The following is a 14,088-nucleotide window of genomic DNA, read 5'->3' on the forward strand; positions in this document are numbered from 1 at the left end:
CATGGTGGAATTTGAGTCGAGGCCAAAGCTGCTGTGAGAGGTGACAAGGTGGCTGCCATAAATAGCAGTGGAATTTTTAACCAACACCCCTACCTCCTACGATATTCAGCAATTCGGTAAGGTAAAGAAGCTTAGTCGACGGAGGCAAGGGATTGAGGTCTTCAGTTAGCAGAGACAGGAGAAGGAAAAGAAGAAATCTCCAAACAATTCTCAGACCCCTGTCCACCAAACATTGGTTACTGCAAATCCCCACAGGTGCACGCGAATACCACACTACAGCGCGAACACAAAAGCGTAATTAGGAGGGCGGAAGGAGATGTGCCAAAGGCAGCCCAATGTTAACCTGCCCTCTGCTAATTCACCCTCAAGATATTTGGCTCGCCCCAGTGGTGGCCAATTGGGGAGAGTGCATTGCATTGAGTGTTGTCATTATTTTCACCGTCATAGCCGTTTCTAACGCAAACATAATGCTGTGATTATCACCTTGTGAACTTGCATCTACCTAGCGTGGTCATGAATCCACGCACAATCGTAGTTCCTTGTAGTTGCAAAAGCGGCGATGCTTGACGAGGTTTGGGCTGACGTATACCCACACAGACAGTGTGTTGGACTGGCGAGTTACGCGTGGTGGTGGTGGTGGTGGCACGTTGGGATGGCAAGTTCCTCACTGTCGGGCAGGCAGTCAATGAGGTGATTTTAATCTTCAAAACTAGCAGCACATGCGTCCACACACACTTAACAACGCAGCAGATCTGAGGTGAGGTGACCAAAGAGTAGAAAACGGGTGCAGTTGCAGCTGCAACAGACAGACAATTGAGTGGCCGAGATGACAAATAAGCCACGGATGTTGTGCCCAATACATTTAATAAGCACCATAGTTCAAACTGCCTCGCGGTTCACCCTTCTTTCTCACCGCACCACGAACACTGCTGCCTATTCTTATATCCAATCGCTGGGGATTCTTAGGCGAGTGAATTTTGGACAGTTGCAAACGCACATCCAGTAGGGTGGATGGTGTCATAGTGGCAGTACACCAGGCTCCCCCCATGAGACCTGATCAGCCTGTCGCACTGAACCGTGAGGAGTCATATCATTGCCAAAGGGGTAAATCATGCGGTTCGAGCTGCAAATGGGAACCGCAATTAGCAATTGAAGAGGGCTACTCACTAAAGTTCCAAAACGTCGGGGATGTGTTTTGCAAAATGCAGTTGCGAGCATAAAATCCATTGTTCCGATGTCGTGGCTGTCTTTTTGACAGCCTCAAGTTAGTTCTGCACGTGAGACCTCCACCTCAGTCTTTTCGTCCGTCCATCAAGGCAGCACGAAACAGGGTCGAAGTTAGGTAGGTGTGAGTAGGGATTAAACTATTCTGCAGTGCATACTAGAAGAACTCTTGGCTTCGCGACCTGATGCACTCAACATTACCATCAGCAAAGACCAGTCCAAGGTGTATCCGGGTTGACAAACCTTCTCTGCAATCCTTTGTGCCACGTCGACATTGCTTAGCACCGAGCACTATGCGCCAATCCATCATGTTTGGCGCTTCACCAACAAACCAGTTGACGAGTTGTACGCAACGAGACGATGTCGCAGTAGCGTCTCAAGCGTTGACTTTTGTTGAATGTCGAGACACAACACAGTATCCGTCCACCAGTCTCTTGTCAGGTCCTTGCATTTGTGCCTTCGTCTGTGACAAGTGTCCCCAGCCTTGGGTGGCCACCCATTGTTGGTAGACGATGTCTCGTAATCTCCATCAAAATGGTTCTATGGACTACAGGCTCTCCGGAAATTTGCTGCATTGTGGTACCAACCAGAGGAGGATGACATCATTCTCATTTTCAAGGCGTCACATTCACCCACATCACTGATTGGTAGAACGGAGTGTCCTCACTACGCAGTGCCAGTTCGTGCGGGCCAACTGAGACGACAGTGTCGATGCCCCTTACAACATCCACCAGTTGCGTACACACTTTGGCACAACATTTCATGACCACACGACCTCAGCAGCAATGCAACCTCCACTACTGCAACCAATCCACCTGCTGTTAGACAATGCACTTGACATTTTCTTCCTGTGTTTCCAGCACCTACGTACAGTAGGTAATCTTGACCTTTTACTTTGGCCCAAACAGGGCAACATCGTTGGGCCAATGGATGCCACCCGCATGCACATGGGCATACACACACACATACATACACACAGGGGGAGAGAGACAGTCCTGGCACAGAGGCTGTATATTCACATATCATCAATTCACTCCTATTACAGCCTTGCGGAGATGATTGTCGTGCCGCGACTCAGGAGCTCACTTATGCCAGATATATTAGCGCCACGTTTCTAAAAATAGAAGTAGTGAATTCTGCAATCCATCCAGCTTGATTGGTTAGGACAACGGTTTTAGTGCCATCACTTCAGGGAAAACGCAATAAAGACTCCCTTTACCACTGCAGGAGACGAAGCGATAACAAATGGACGCCTTACTGTAACAGGAAGGGAAAGGAACGGGAGAGAGACAAGAATCACGGTGCATGCATTCATTTAACAGGGTTTTCAGCACAAGCATCGGTGCCAAATTAGTGCGAAGGGGAAGGGAATGTGAACTTCTTACTGCATGTCAAAACATAAACAAAGCATCCAAAACAGCGATTCCTCTTGCAGCTTGTGCGCATGCACTCCAGCTTTATTGCGGTAATAGCCAAGAAGTTTGGGCTTCCGATCTCCAGTGCGTCACTGACATCTACAATGCTTTTATTGACGGAGCCATCTTCGTGAACTGCCCAACTTCGTAATCTCTCGCAGAGACAAAAGGATTGGCATTGCGGTGCGAAAGGCCCCGTTTAAAAAGATTCCTTCGGATAATCCACTTGACTACTTGGCCAATCTGCGCTAATCCTGCTACTTATCCCCGTATTTACCCACCAATCCACTTGTGCACATCTCATGGAATGCCTTTCAGAATTGGCCCCAGCCGAAGAGCATTGGAACCATGGTTAAAGACGCAACGAACAAGACATCAGTTGCGGTATGAAGAAAACTGGTAAAGTCATTCACATGTAATGTGGTTCATGGGTGTGCCTGATTGAGAACAGTGCGCTGTAGTGATTCTTCCAGCTTTCCCCTTCTCCTAGAGTCGCAGTCATCGCAGTTTTTACTGTGAGTGATTATCTCTTAGATGGCAATTTTATTACACGTTCCGCAAGCCACTTTCATGTGCGCCGAAAATAACCTCACTTAGCAGTGCATTTGTTGTTAGTTTTCCAGATTGACCTGTTAGTGTTCTCCAAACAAAGTGCACAAGGCAAATGCATCGCAATTTGCCAAAGTTAGTAGTACACCAGTTTCGATCTTTGAATGGAAGCAATTCGTCGATTTTGAAAGAGCATCCAAGCCGATGGGCATCAGCAAGCCTGCAATTCTGGTTTGAGTTATGCGAGTCTTAAGGTGGAAAAGCTGCTTTGATCGTAATCTAGGATAAGAGGATGTCGCGTCAACAACTCCTCACTTCTATGCCAGTAAGTACACACAAATTATGCAGGGCTGCAATGCTGCTTATCCACTTTTCAACCCCCAGGCTCGAGATCCAACAAGTGCCGTAGGTAGGGCCAGAGTGGCCTGCTCTTCTGCTACAGAAGCGGCAGCGGCAGCAGCAGTAGCAAGAGTATAAATAGCAGCAGAATCAGTGGGTTGAGATGGCCTGCGCACTCTTTCCTTTCATGCGATAATCGCAGACCAACTTAGACAAGGCTTGGAAACAAAGCATGGGTCGTCTGTTCCCTCGTGCTAGCTAGTCTGGTTAAGGTGAGTCCACACACGTCAAAGGATGAAAATGAGGCCTCCAAGCCGTGGTGTATGCACGGATTGGGTGATGCAGCCAGAGATTGGACTGTGATAAGGTGAGGTGAAGGGGGGATGGGGTAGGACGAGGCAGGCCAGAACAGTAATAATTGAAGGGAGGACGCAAGCAGACAAGCAGGCCAGAAAGAAAAGGGGGAAGGCAGGAGGTGTATCAACCGGGATAAGCCAGTTAGTCATGCAAACGGGCTGTCGAAGGACGGAGAGCGGGATGAGGAGAAGGAAGAAGCGAAGAAGAATGCGTGTTGGAACGCCGCCATGTAATTAATGTCGCCCTTCCCTCGCCACTGCAAATTGACATTGCATGCGTTGCATGGTGTGGTGTGGCAAGATTGCAATTTTTCTGAGAGGAAATGAACGACCCTATTATCTCCCTCCGCCCAACAGCGCTTCTTTTGATCCTGCTTGCACGAACAGGAATGCAAACAGATGCACTGGTAGAAGTGGGCACACATTCACAACCACCTTGACAAAAAGGCCAACTGTGCAACTGTAAATTCCATTGGGTGTTGCGATGAGCAGTTGATTTACCAGTCTAGGAATGTTTCTTGGTAATGCAAAGGTCAACATATGTTCACAATGCCTATGATCGGTATAGGATGGTTCAGTCAGAGTGGCACACCTGTCCGAACCGTGGCAATCCTCGATGATACATGACGACCCTCTTCCACGTTTTGATCGCATTACAGTTAGTGAAATGGTACTGCTCCGCCTAGAAAGTGCATACACTAGCTGATCACGAATGGGGACAGAATGTCCACCTTTTCCAAGGGTACACTTCAAAACGACCCAAACAGGCACTTATCTCACCTCAATTCACTGGGCGCACAACAATTCACTCACTACTGGCCAGTCACAAGGGGAAAATGCTTTGTTCTAGTCTCAGGTGACAGTTAAAATACCCCCCAGACCAGTCTCCCAAATATACTTTGCTTGCGATAGGCCCTGGGTGAATTCAGTAGCTCTTTTAAACGCCAATTGAATTAAGGCGACGAACAAGAGAGCGGAGACGGAAAAGAGGAAAAGAACTTGACACAGGCACTATAGGTGTTGTGGCAGCTAATGTGCGGCGAGTGGATGGGTGGTCAGGGCAGGAAAATGAGGAATACGGAAGGCTCTAAAGCTGTGGGCAGTGAGAAAGTCAGCCGTGTTTGCATCAGTTGTATTTTACTTCTCGAAGCCCAAAAAGCGCACAATTTGATGTCATTTTCTATGGCTAGTATTCATTCTCCAACATTATCACGCACAATGTGCCCTTTCCAGTTGCCGCTACTTCACAAGGGAGCAATCACATGTACTTTCTCCCAAGCCAGTTTTGCGATGAAGTAGGTTCCGTGTTCCGCAGACTCAACACTAGAATTAATTGTGAACTCAATGTCTGCAGTCGCTGTTTGCATCAACTGGCATTCAACGTGCGTCATTCCATTTCAGAATTCCATTTGTCTCTTTTAATCAACTATGCACCGAAGCAGCTTATTGCAATGAGATCGACACTGCAAGGGTCGAGGGGTTCCACCCAGGTGAAGGAACTTTTATTCGTTCAACTAATTGCCACTGCACTCCACAATTTTTTACCAATGTAATACAAGCTAGTAGCCAATTCCACCTTGCAGGTCGTCTCCATTACCACCTCACTTCCATTGCCCGGTCTGACTGCCTGACTGTCAGATATTGGCCAATTGTCCGGTTAACACCGCGTGGGCAAGACATGCTACGTCCCAATTTTTTACACTCGCGTCTCTGCGGCACACTTATGTGACACGCATTCTCCACCACCTTACCACAACTAGGACTGTGCCGGAGTGCTCGCCGTATGTAGATTAGTTACAACCAAGGTTCCAAACTAGGTGCAGTATTGTCTCCACTTGGGGATAATTACAGTCTGTTTGGAGGGTCAGTTGAACTAAACTGGCCAGCAGTTAATATTAGTCGCCGATGCAGTTCTCCCAGCGACAAATTGCGGCACCGAACTGGTTAGGAGTCACATTTGACATGTGGCATTGTTAGGCACTGTTGCACACAACACTAAACACATCAGGAAGTACATTTTGCTAAAAACGCATTTTCAAAGCAATGCACGATTCATCAGCTGCAGGAACGAGCTTCCGTAACATTCAGCCCCTAAGGCTCCTCTCAGTCATTGACCGCAGGGTAAAAAAAGTGCGATTCCATCGTCCGCGCCAGAAGAAAGCAGCATGAAGGCAGAGCCTTTTTGTCTACAGAAACCGATCAACTCACAGGAGGAGGTAAAAGGTCTAATGAAGACAAGCGGACATTATTAATTAGTTGGCCATAGCCAGCCTTCCATTTCCAAAAATTTGTGCCTGTTTTTCCTCCTCTAAGCAATTTATAATGAACGTCCTCATCCTTATTCTATCGCGCTTGCATATGCGCAAGCAGCTCTTCACTGCCACGTGTAGGCATGGCGGTTTTCAAAGTAGGACCCCATCACTTGGTGATTCGTCACTAGACTCGAGTTGGTTAGGTCATTTATTGCGGCTAGCCGTTGTTGCTAGCAGCACCGAGATTCTCACGGACTTCGTTCCGCTCATGAGAATGAGCCTTCAAGCTAGGTGAAAGAAGGTAGCGTTTCAGATAAAGAAATGCGTATGGAACATGTTTTTTGTTCGTTGATTTTTTGCATGCGTTTAAAATGGCTCTTCAAAATTGTGCACTCTGTAGTCCTGATTTGGTGCCACAAAAAGGATGTTTTATAGCCTTTCAGGAAATGAGTTCCATGGGTTATCAGGTGCTGTGTTGAGTGGAATTTTGCATTCTATTGTATCTAGCATCTTTTGTGGGGTTTACGATATTCCTGTGCCGGAATAAAATGGGTGCTTACGATGTTAATTTATCACAGAAATGGCCTTTCTAATTTCGCATCAGCGTTGAATGCGCTCGGTGGTAATCGTGAAGCGGGTATTTGATTTGGGGCTATTCCACGATCGACTATCAGAATGGAAATGATCCAAAATTATCCTCACTTTTTTGTCTCTATTCCTTCTCGCTACAGACAAACGGGTGATCTGCACGGGGAGGCGAAGGCGTGTGCCAACCTGAGCACCTGTTTCAAGATGATTGAGAAGTACCCGGAGGCGGTCCTCTGTGCCAAACGTCAACTGGAGATTTGTCGCAGATTCAATGACAAGGTAGGCGCTTCCATAATGATGATGGCATTTCTGACAAGTAGAAGGGAATTTCCCACTTTTTTTTGGTGGCATGAATCTAAGAGTGGATCTCGTTGCTTCGAGGAAAGGTTATGGATGGATCGCCTTCTTCTGTTAAAAAAAAGTTAAAAAGTTGTCAGTAGTGACCTATTTTGACATGCTGATGCGGCGCGATTGGCTGCAAGACGTGATTAATAAAAGAGCTTAGTGTGATTTAGAAGATGACGTCGGTATTTAGGCGTCACGATAACCAGTGAATAGGTGATGGATGCCCGGGGGGGAGGGGAAATGCAGACTCACTGGGAGGACGACTAGACGGGATGAGAGCTTTTTATTCACTCTCACCAATTTATTGTTCCTTTCATCAATCTTGCCTATAGCTTGGGGGTCGGATGCTTACTCTGATCGGCGTACTTCGTACAAGGGATTTTGACTTGCTCCTCCATTCAGACAGTAAATTTGGGTATTCTAGTGACTTTCAAGCCTCATTATTGGCATAGCTTGACAGGCTGGAAGGAGGAAGCGATAGAAATGGGAAAACGGTTTAAGTACACCCTCACGATAGTCCTCATTTACGAGGTATTGGTGTCCTGCCGTTATTTCTAGCTGGAAGTAAGCCACCCCAGCAAGAGCAGCATTAAAGTGCACACATGAACTAGATGAGGGCAGGGTCACCTCGTCTCTCATTGGAACAGGTAGCACAATAAACGGCAATAACATCTGTGCAAAAGTACAAATTTAACTGACAAAAATATTTGCAGGTGGAGGTGGGGATGGTAGTGGACCAAAACCTCTGGTTTTTTCTGCCGAGCGTGTAATAGACAAAAGAGCAGGTAATGGCTATTGAAGAAATGGCCTATGGGGTTATTTCTGTATTAAAATTAGGCTAGCTTATATAGCAGTACCTACCCACCTTGCCCTACCTGATCTTGAAACGCGTTCACAACTCACACAGAACTGCCCGCTGTTGTATTGCTCAGTTATGAGGATGTGACCGTCTCCCAAACTTTGTTGCAAGTGCTGCTAGTTGGTTCCGTTGCCTCTTGTTTAGGCCTGGTGACCTCATTGGCCAGGAGGGCTGGTAGGGAACGTACGTTAGCGTGATTATTTGTGCTAAGTGAAAGGTGGTTGCATCAGAGGTGTCGGTCAGGTATCAAGCGCGGAGAAAATTGGCCGCAGTGGTGCTATCTTGCGAGCGCCACAATTTCGTAAAAAGGTAACACCGGAGCTGCTTTCCTCCACGTTTACAATGATTATTTCCGTTTTTTCTCAGAATTGAAATATTTGCATCCGAAGCCCTTTGTAAAACGAGGGGTGTGTAAAATCATTTTTTCGAATGGCTAGGTAAAGGAATATGCGATCGAGGGAAAGGCCTCATGCGGGTGACGGAGGAGAAAAGACATTGGACTCTACCTTAATTGAGTGGCTCTTAGTGGGTCTGGTAATTCTGATCCATGCAGCCCCCTAGATTATTCACTTGGCATGGCATTAACTCCCTAATTTGTCATCTTGAAAACGTTCTGCGAGAATCTAACGTCACAGCTTTATAGATCAGTTGAGACCTGCCACTGCGAGAGCGGTTAAGTGGGGGTAGGTAGAGGTCTTGGAACCCTGTTTCAAATGTTTCAATGTGGCAGTCAATTTGTATGGAGCTGTTTGAAGGTCAAACTTCGATCATTTGATCAGTCAGTTTTATACTCTGGTGGGAAAACTGTCTACCAATGCAAATTCCGCGATCCGCTTTCGTTTTCGGAGCCGTCATGTATTAATATGGCTCACCCACCCACACGACTGGCTAGGATTGTTTCAATGGGAAATTTCAAATCATTGGCCAATTTACTGTGAACTCGGTTCAGCAGCCCCTTCCTCGCTAGTCAAACGCGTTATTTGTCCTTGCTGCTACTTATTCGAGTCAAATTTGGCTAAATTTTGAGGCGCATCCACCTTCAACACAGGCGGTTTCAACTGTGTTCCCCCATTTACAGGTAGAATTTAACGTCCACTAGAATTGCATGTCATCAGCCGTCACTCCAGTTTGCCTACTTCGGCGATGTTTCTAACTGTCTTTGATGTTAAGTTGGTTCTACCGCATCAAAACCCAGGAATTAAAACAACTCCTGATAACAAAATAACATAAAAGTGTCGTTTCCTAGGTCGTGGCGTTTATACTAACTCCTTTCAACTCAGCCTACCCTCTTATCTCGGTGTCGGCTCTGGTCTTTCATGTCGCCAGCTTAATTTAAGTTAAGCTTAAAATCGCTCCTTTTAAAGCACATTCTCAAAACATCATTGCGTTGGCCGTTGCTCTCTTGCCTTTCCAAGTAAACCTCTTAATAGATAACTTTTTGGAACTGTGATTGCGCCGATGTTTATGCTCCATCGCGCGTTAGCAGTCACATTTTAACATTATTTTGTGCTTTCAAAATCAAGTGTCGGAGGTAGTTTTCGACTCTAATGTATTTTCCTTTAATGTTTGAAGCCTTGACTAATCCGGTACTCACTACCTTACTTTCGCTTTTATCAGGCGGCAATAGCGCGGGCTCTCCATAACCTGGGCAATGCGTACCACGCAAAAGGTCGCCAGTTTCTCCAATTTTCAGGCACAGATCAACTCGGCGAGTTTACCAGTGAGGCCAAACAGGATCAGGAGAAGGCGCTCGCCTGCTTTCAGTAAGTCACTGTCTACCTGTTTATCCTCTCAATGTCTCGGCTTACCCACGCCTCCTTTACTGCCTCTTATCCACCCATCTGCCCGGTCCTCAAGTGTCCGGTGTATTATTGGCTGTCCTTTACTGATAGTTTATCACCGTTTTTTCCATTGAAATATCGTGTATCTTACTTCTGGTGTATCTGGTTGCCTCTTTACTCTCTGGATGTGTATTTGCGTCTCACTGGTTTACTCCACCCAATTATTGCGGATTTAATGTTCAGCGTCCTTCCAACTCTCAAACTGCCAACTTACTAGCGGATGCTCCATTAACGTTGTTACTATTGTCAATTCGAATCCCACCTGTTTCCACTTGTCTTTTTCCACCCAGCCATCTACTTCCGTGAAGCTGTTATCGTAAATGAACTTCTAATTAGGCCATTTCACACCAATCTTTGTATCTATCCTACCAGTGCTTGCGCTTGTGGTGCCTTCATTGATGTTTCCTGCCCTTTTAGAGGGGTAGGACCCCATCACTTGGTGATTCGTCACTAGACTCGAGTTGGTTAGGTCATTTATTGCGGCTAGCCGTTGTTGCTAGCAGCACCGAGATTCTCACGGACTTCGTTCCGCTCATGAGAATGAGCCTTCAAGCTAGGTGAAAGAAGGTAGCGTTTCAGATAAAGAAATGCGTATGGAACATGTTTTTTGTTCGTTGATTTTTTGCATGCGTTTAAAATGGCTCTTCAAAATTGTGCACTCTGTAGTCCTGATTTGGTGCCACAAAAAGGATGTTTTATAGCCTTTCAGGAAATGAGTTCCATGGGTTATCAGGTGCTGTGTTGAGTGGAATTTTGCATTCTATTGTATCTAGCATCTTTTGTGGGGTTTACGATATTCCTGTGCCGGAATAAAATGGGTGCTTACGATGTTAATTTATCACAGAAATGGCCTTTCTAATTTCGCATCAGCGTTGAATGCGCTCGGTGGTAATCGTGAAGCGGGTATTTGATTTGGGGCTATTCCACGATCGACTATCAGAATGGAAATGATCCAAAATTATCCTCACTTTTTTGTCTCTATTCCTTCTCGCTACAGACAAACGGGTGATCTGCACGGGGAGGCGAAGGCGTGTGCCAACCTGAGCACCTGTTTCAAGATGATTGAGAAGTACCCGGAGGCGGTCCTCTGTGCCAAACGTCAACTGGAGATTTGTCGCAGATTCAATGACAAGGTAGGCGCTTCCATAATGATGATGGCATTTCTGACAAGTAGAAGGGAATTTCCCACTTTTTTTTGGTGGCATGAATCTAAGAGTGGATCTCGTTGCTTCGAGGAAAGGTTATGGATGGATCGCCTTCTTCTGTTAAAAAAAAGTTAAAAAGTTGTCAGTAGTGACCTATTTTGACATGCTGATGCGGCGCGATTGGCTGCAAGACGTGATTAATAAAAGAGCTTAGTGTGATTTAGAAGATGACGTCGGTATTTAGGCGTCACGATAACCAGTGAATAGGTGATGGATGCCCGGGGGGGAGGGGAAATGCAGACTCACTGGGAGGACGACTAGACGGGATGAGAGCTTTTTATTCACTCTCACCAATTTATTGTTCCTTTCATCAATCTTGCCTATAGCTTGGGGGTCGGATGCTTACTCTGATCGGCGTACTTCGTACAAGGGATTTTGACTTGCTCCTCCATTCAGACAGTAAATTTGGGTATTCTAGTGACTTTCAAGCCTCATTATTGGCATAGCTTGACAGGCTGGAAGGAGGAAGCGATAGAAATGGGAAAACGGTTTAAGTACACCCTCACGATAGTCCTCATTTACGAGGTATTGGTGTCCTGCCGTTATTTCTAGCTGGAAGTAAGCCACCCCAGCAAGAGCAGCATTAAAGTGCACACATGAACTAGATGAGGGCAGGGTCACCTCGTCTCTCATTGGAACAGGTAGCACAATAAACGGCAATAACATCTGTGCAAAAGTACAAATTTAACTGACAAAAATATTTGCAGGTGGAGGTGGGGATGGTAGTGGACCAAAACCTCTGGTTTTTTCTGCCGAGCGTGTAATAGACAAAAGAGCAGGTAATGGCTATTGAAGAAATGGCCTATGGGGTTATTTCTGTATTAAAATTAGGCTAGCTTATATAGCAGTACCTACCCACCTTGCCCTACCTGATCTTGAAACGCGTTCACAACTCACACAGAACTGCCCGCTGTTGTATTGCTCAGTTATGAGGATGTGACCGTCTCCCAAACTTTGTTGCAAGTGCTGCTAGTTGGTTCCGTTGCCTCTTGTTTAGGCCTGGTGACCTCATTGGCCAGGAGGGCTGGTAGGGAACGTACGTTAGCGTGATTATTTGTGCTAAGTGAAAGGTGGTTGCATCAGAGGTGTCGGTCAGGTATCAAGCGCGGAGAAAATTGGCCGCAGTGGTGCTATCTTGCGAGCGCCACAATTTCGTAAAAAGGTAACACCGGAGCTGCTTTCCTCCACGTTTACAATGATTATTTCCGTTTTTTCTCAGAATTGAAATATTTGCATCCGAAGCCCTTTGTAAAACGAGGGGTGTGTAAAATCATTTTTTCGAATGGCTAGGTAAAGGAATATGCGATCGAGGGAAAGGCCTCATGCGGGTGACGGAGGAGAAAAGACATTGGACTCTACCTTAATTGAGTGGCTCTTAGTGGGTCTGGTAATTCTGATCCATGCAGCCCCCTAGATTATTCACTTGGCATGGCATTAACTCCCTAATTTGTCATCTTGAAAACGTTCTGCGAGAATCTAACGTCACAGCTTTATAGATCAGTTGAGACCTGCCACTGCGAGAGCGGTTAAGTGGGGGTAGGTAGAGGTCTTGGAACCCTGTTTCAAATGTTTCAATGTGGCAGTCAATTTGTATGGAGCTGTTTGAAGGTCAAACTTCGATCATTTGATCAGTCAGTTTTATACTCTGGTGGGAAAACTGTCTACCAATGCAAATTCCGCGATCCGCTTTCGTTTTCGGAGCCGTCATGTATTAATATGGCTCACCCACCCACACGACTGGCTAGGATTGTTTCAATGGGAAATTTCAAATCATTGGCCAATTTACTGTGAACTCGGTTCAGCAGCCCCTTCCTCGCTAGTCAAACGCGTTATTTGTCCTTGCTGCTACTTATTCGAGTCAAATTTGGCTAAATTTTGAGGCGCATCCACCTTCAACACAGGCGGTTTCAACTGTGTTCCCCCATTTACAGGTAGAATTTAACGTCCACTAGAATTGCATGTCATCAGCCGTCACTCCAGTTTGCCTACTTCGGCGATGTTTCTAACTGTCTTTGATGTTAAGTTGGTTCTACCGCATCAAAACCCAGGAATTAAAACAACTCCTGATAACAAAATAACATAAAAGTGTCGTTTCCTAGGTCGTGGCGTTTATACTAACTCCTTTCAACTCAGCCTACCCTCTTATCTCGGTGTCGGCTCTGGTCTTTCATGTCGCCAGCTTAATTTAAGTTAAGCTTAAAATCGCTCCTTTTAAAGCACATTCTCAAAACATCATTGCGTTGGCCGTTGCTCTCTTGCCTTTCCAAGTAAACCTCTTAATAGATAACTTTTTGGAACTGTGATTGCGCCGATGTTTATGCTCCATCGCGCGTTAGCAGTCACATTTTAACATTATTTTGTGCTTTCAAAATCAAGTGTCGGAGGTAGTTTTCGACTCTAATGTATTTTCCTTTAATGTTTGAAGCCTTGACTAATCCGGTACTCACTACCTTACTTTCGCTTTTATCAGGCGGCAATAGCGCGGGCTCTCCATAACCTGGGCAATGCGTACCACGCAAAAGGTCGCCAGTTTCTCCAATTTTCAGGCACAGATCAACTCGGCGAGTTTACCAGTGAGGCCAAACAGGATCAGGAGAAGGCGCTCGCCTGCTTTCAGTAAGTCACTGTCTACCTGTTTATCCTCTCAATGTCTCGGCTTACCCACGCCTCCTTTACTGCCTCTTATCCACCCATCTGCCCGGTCCTCAAGTGTCCGGTGTATTATTGGCTGTCCTTTACTGATAGTTTATCACCGTTTTTTCCATTGAAATATCGTGTATCTTACTTCTGGTGTATCTGGTTGCCTCTTTACTCTCTGGATGTGTATTTGCGTCTCACTGGTTTACTCCACCCAATTATTGCGGATTTAATGTTCAGCGTCCTTCCAACTCTCAAACTGCCAACTTACTAGCGGATGCTCCATTAACGTTGTTACTATTGTCAATTCGAATCCCACCTGTTTCCACTTGTCTTTTTCCACCCAGCCATCTACTTCCGTGAAGCTGTTATCGTAAATGAACTTCTAATTAGGCCATTTCACACCAATCTTTGTATCTATCCTACCAGTGCTTGCGCTTGTGGTGCCTTCATTGATGTTTCCTGCCCTTTTAGAGGG

At 45.9% G+C, this 14,088-nt stretch overlaps 2 protein-coding genes across 2 annotated transcripts in view; one reads left to right on the top strand and one right to left on the bottom strand. All coding sequences in view use genetic code 11, as the record gives it.

Moving 5' to 3' along the window:
• EGR_09049 (G-protein-signaling modulator 2) overlaps positions 1 to 1,048 on the bottom strand; it is a gene marked incomplete at both ends in the record, with an annotated part of 6,740 nt that extends 5,692 nt beyond the window's left edge. Inside the window, 2 exons of the mRNA XM_024498298.1 lie at positions 503 to 796; positions 874 to 1,048. Coding sequence (XP_024347306.1) covers positions 503 to 796; positions 874 to 1,048 — 469 coding nt within the window. The remainder of the gene's footprint in view (positions 1 to 502; positions 797 to 873) is intronic.
• Positions 1,049 to 1,517: 469 nt separating this feature from the next.
• On the top strand, positions 1,518 to 13,593 carry EGR_09050 (G-protein-signaling modulator 2; the record flags this gene model as incomplete). The annotated part of the gene is made up of 9 exons (XM_024498299.1): positions 1,518 to 1,712; positions 1,778 to 1,903; positions 3,472 to 3,513; positions 3,573 to 3,659; positions 6,197 to 6,426; positions 6,867 to 7,002; positions 9,545 to 9,690; positions 10,766 to 10,901; positions 13,444 to 13,593. 9 exons carry the CDS (start codon positions 1,518 to 1,520, stop codon positions 13,591 to 13,593), a joined length of 1,248 nt encoding a protein of 415 aa, XP_024347307.1.
• Between the last annotated feature and the right edge of the window lie 495 nt (positions 13,594 to 14,088).

The sequence above is a fragment of the Echinococcus granulosus genome, assembly GCF_000524195.1.
Source record: "Echinococcus granulosus chromosome Unknown EG_S00129, whole genome shotgun sequence".
Classification (NCBI taxonomy): domain Eukaryota; kingdom Metazoa; phylum Platyhelminthes; class Cestoda; order Cyclophyllidea; family Taeniidae; genus Echinococcus; species Echinococcus granulosus.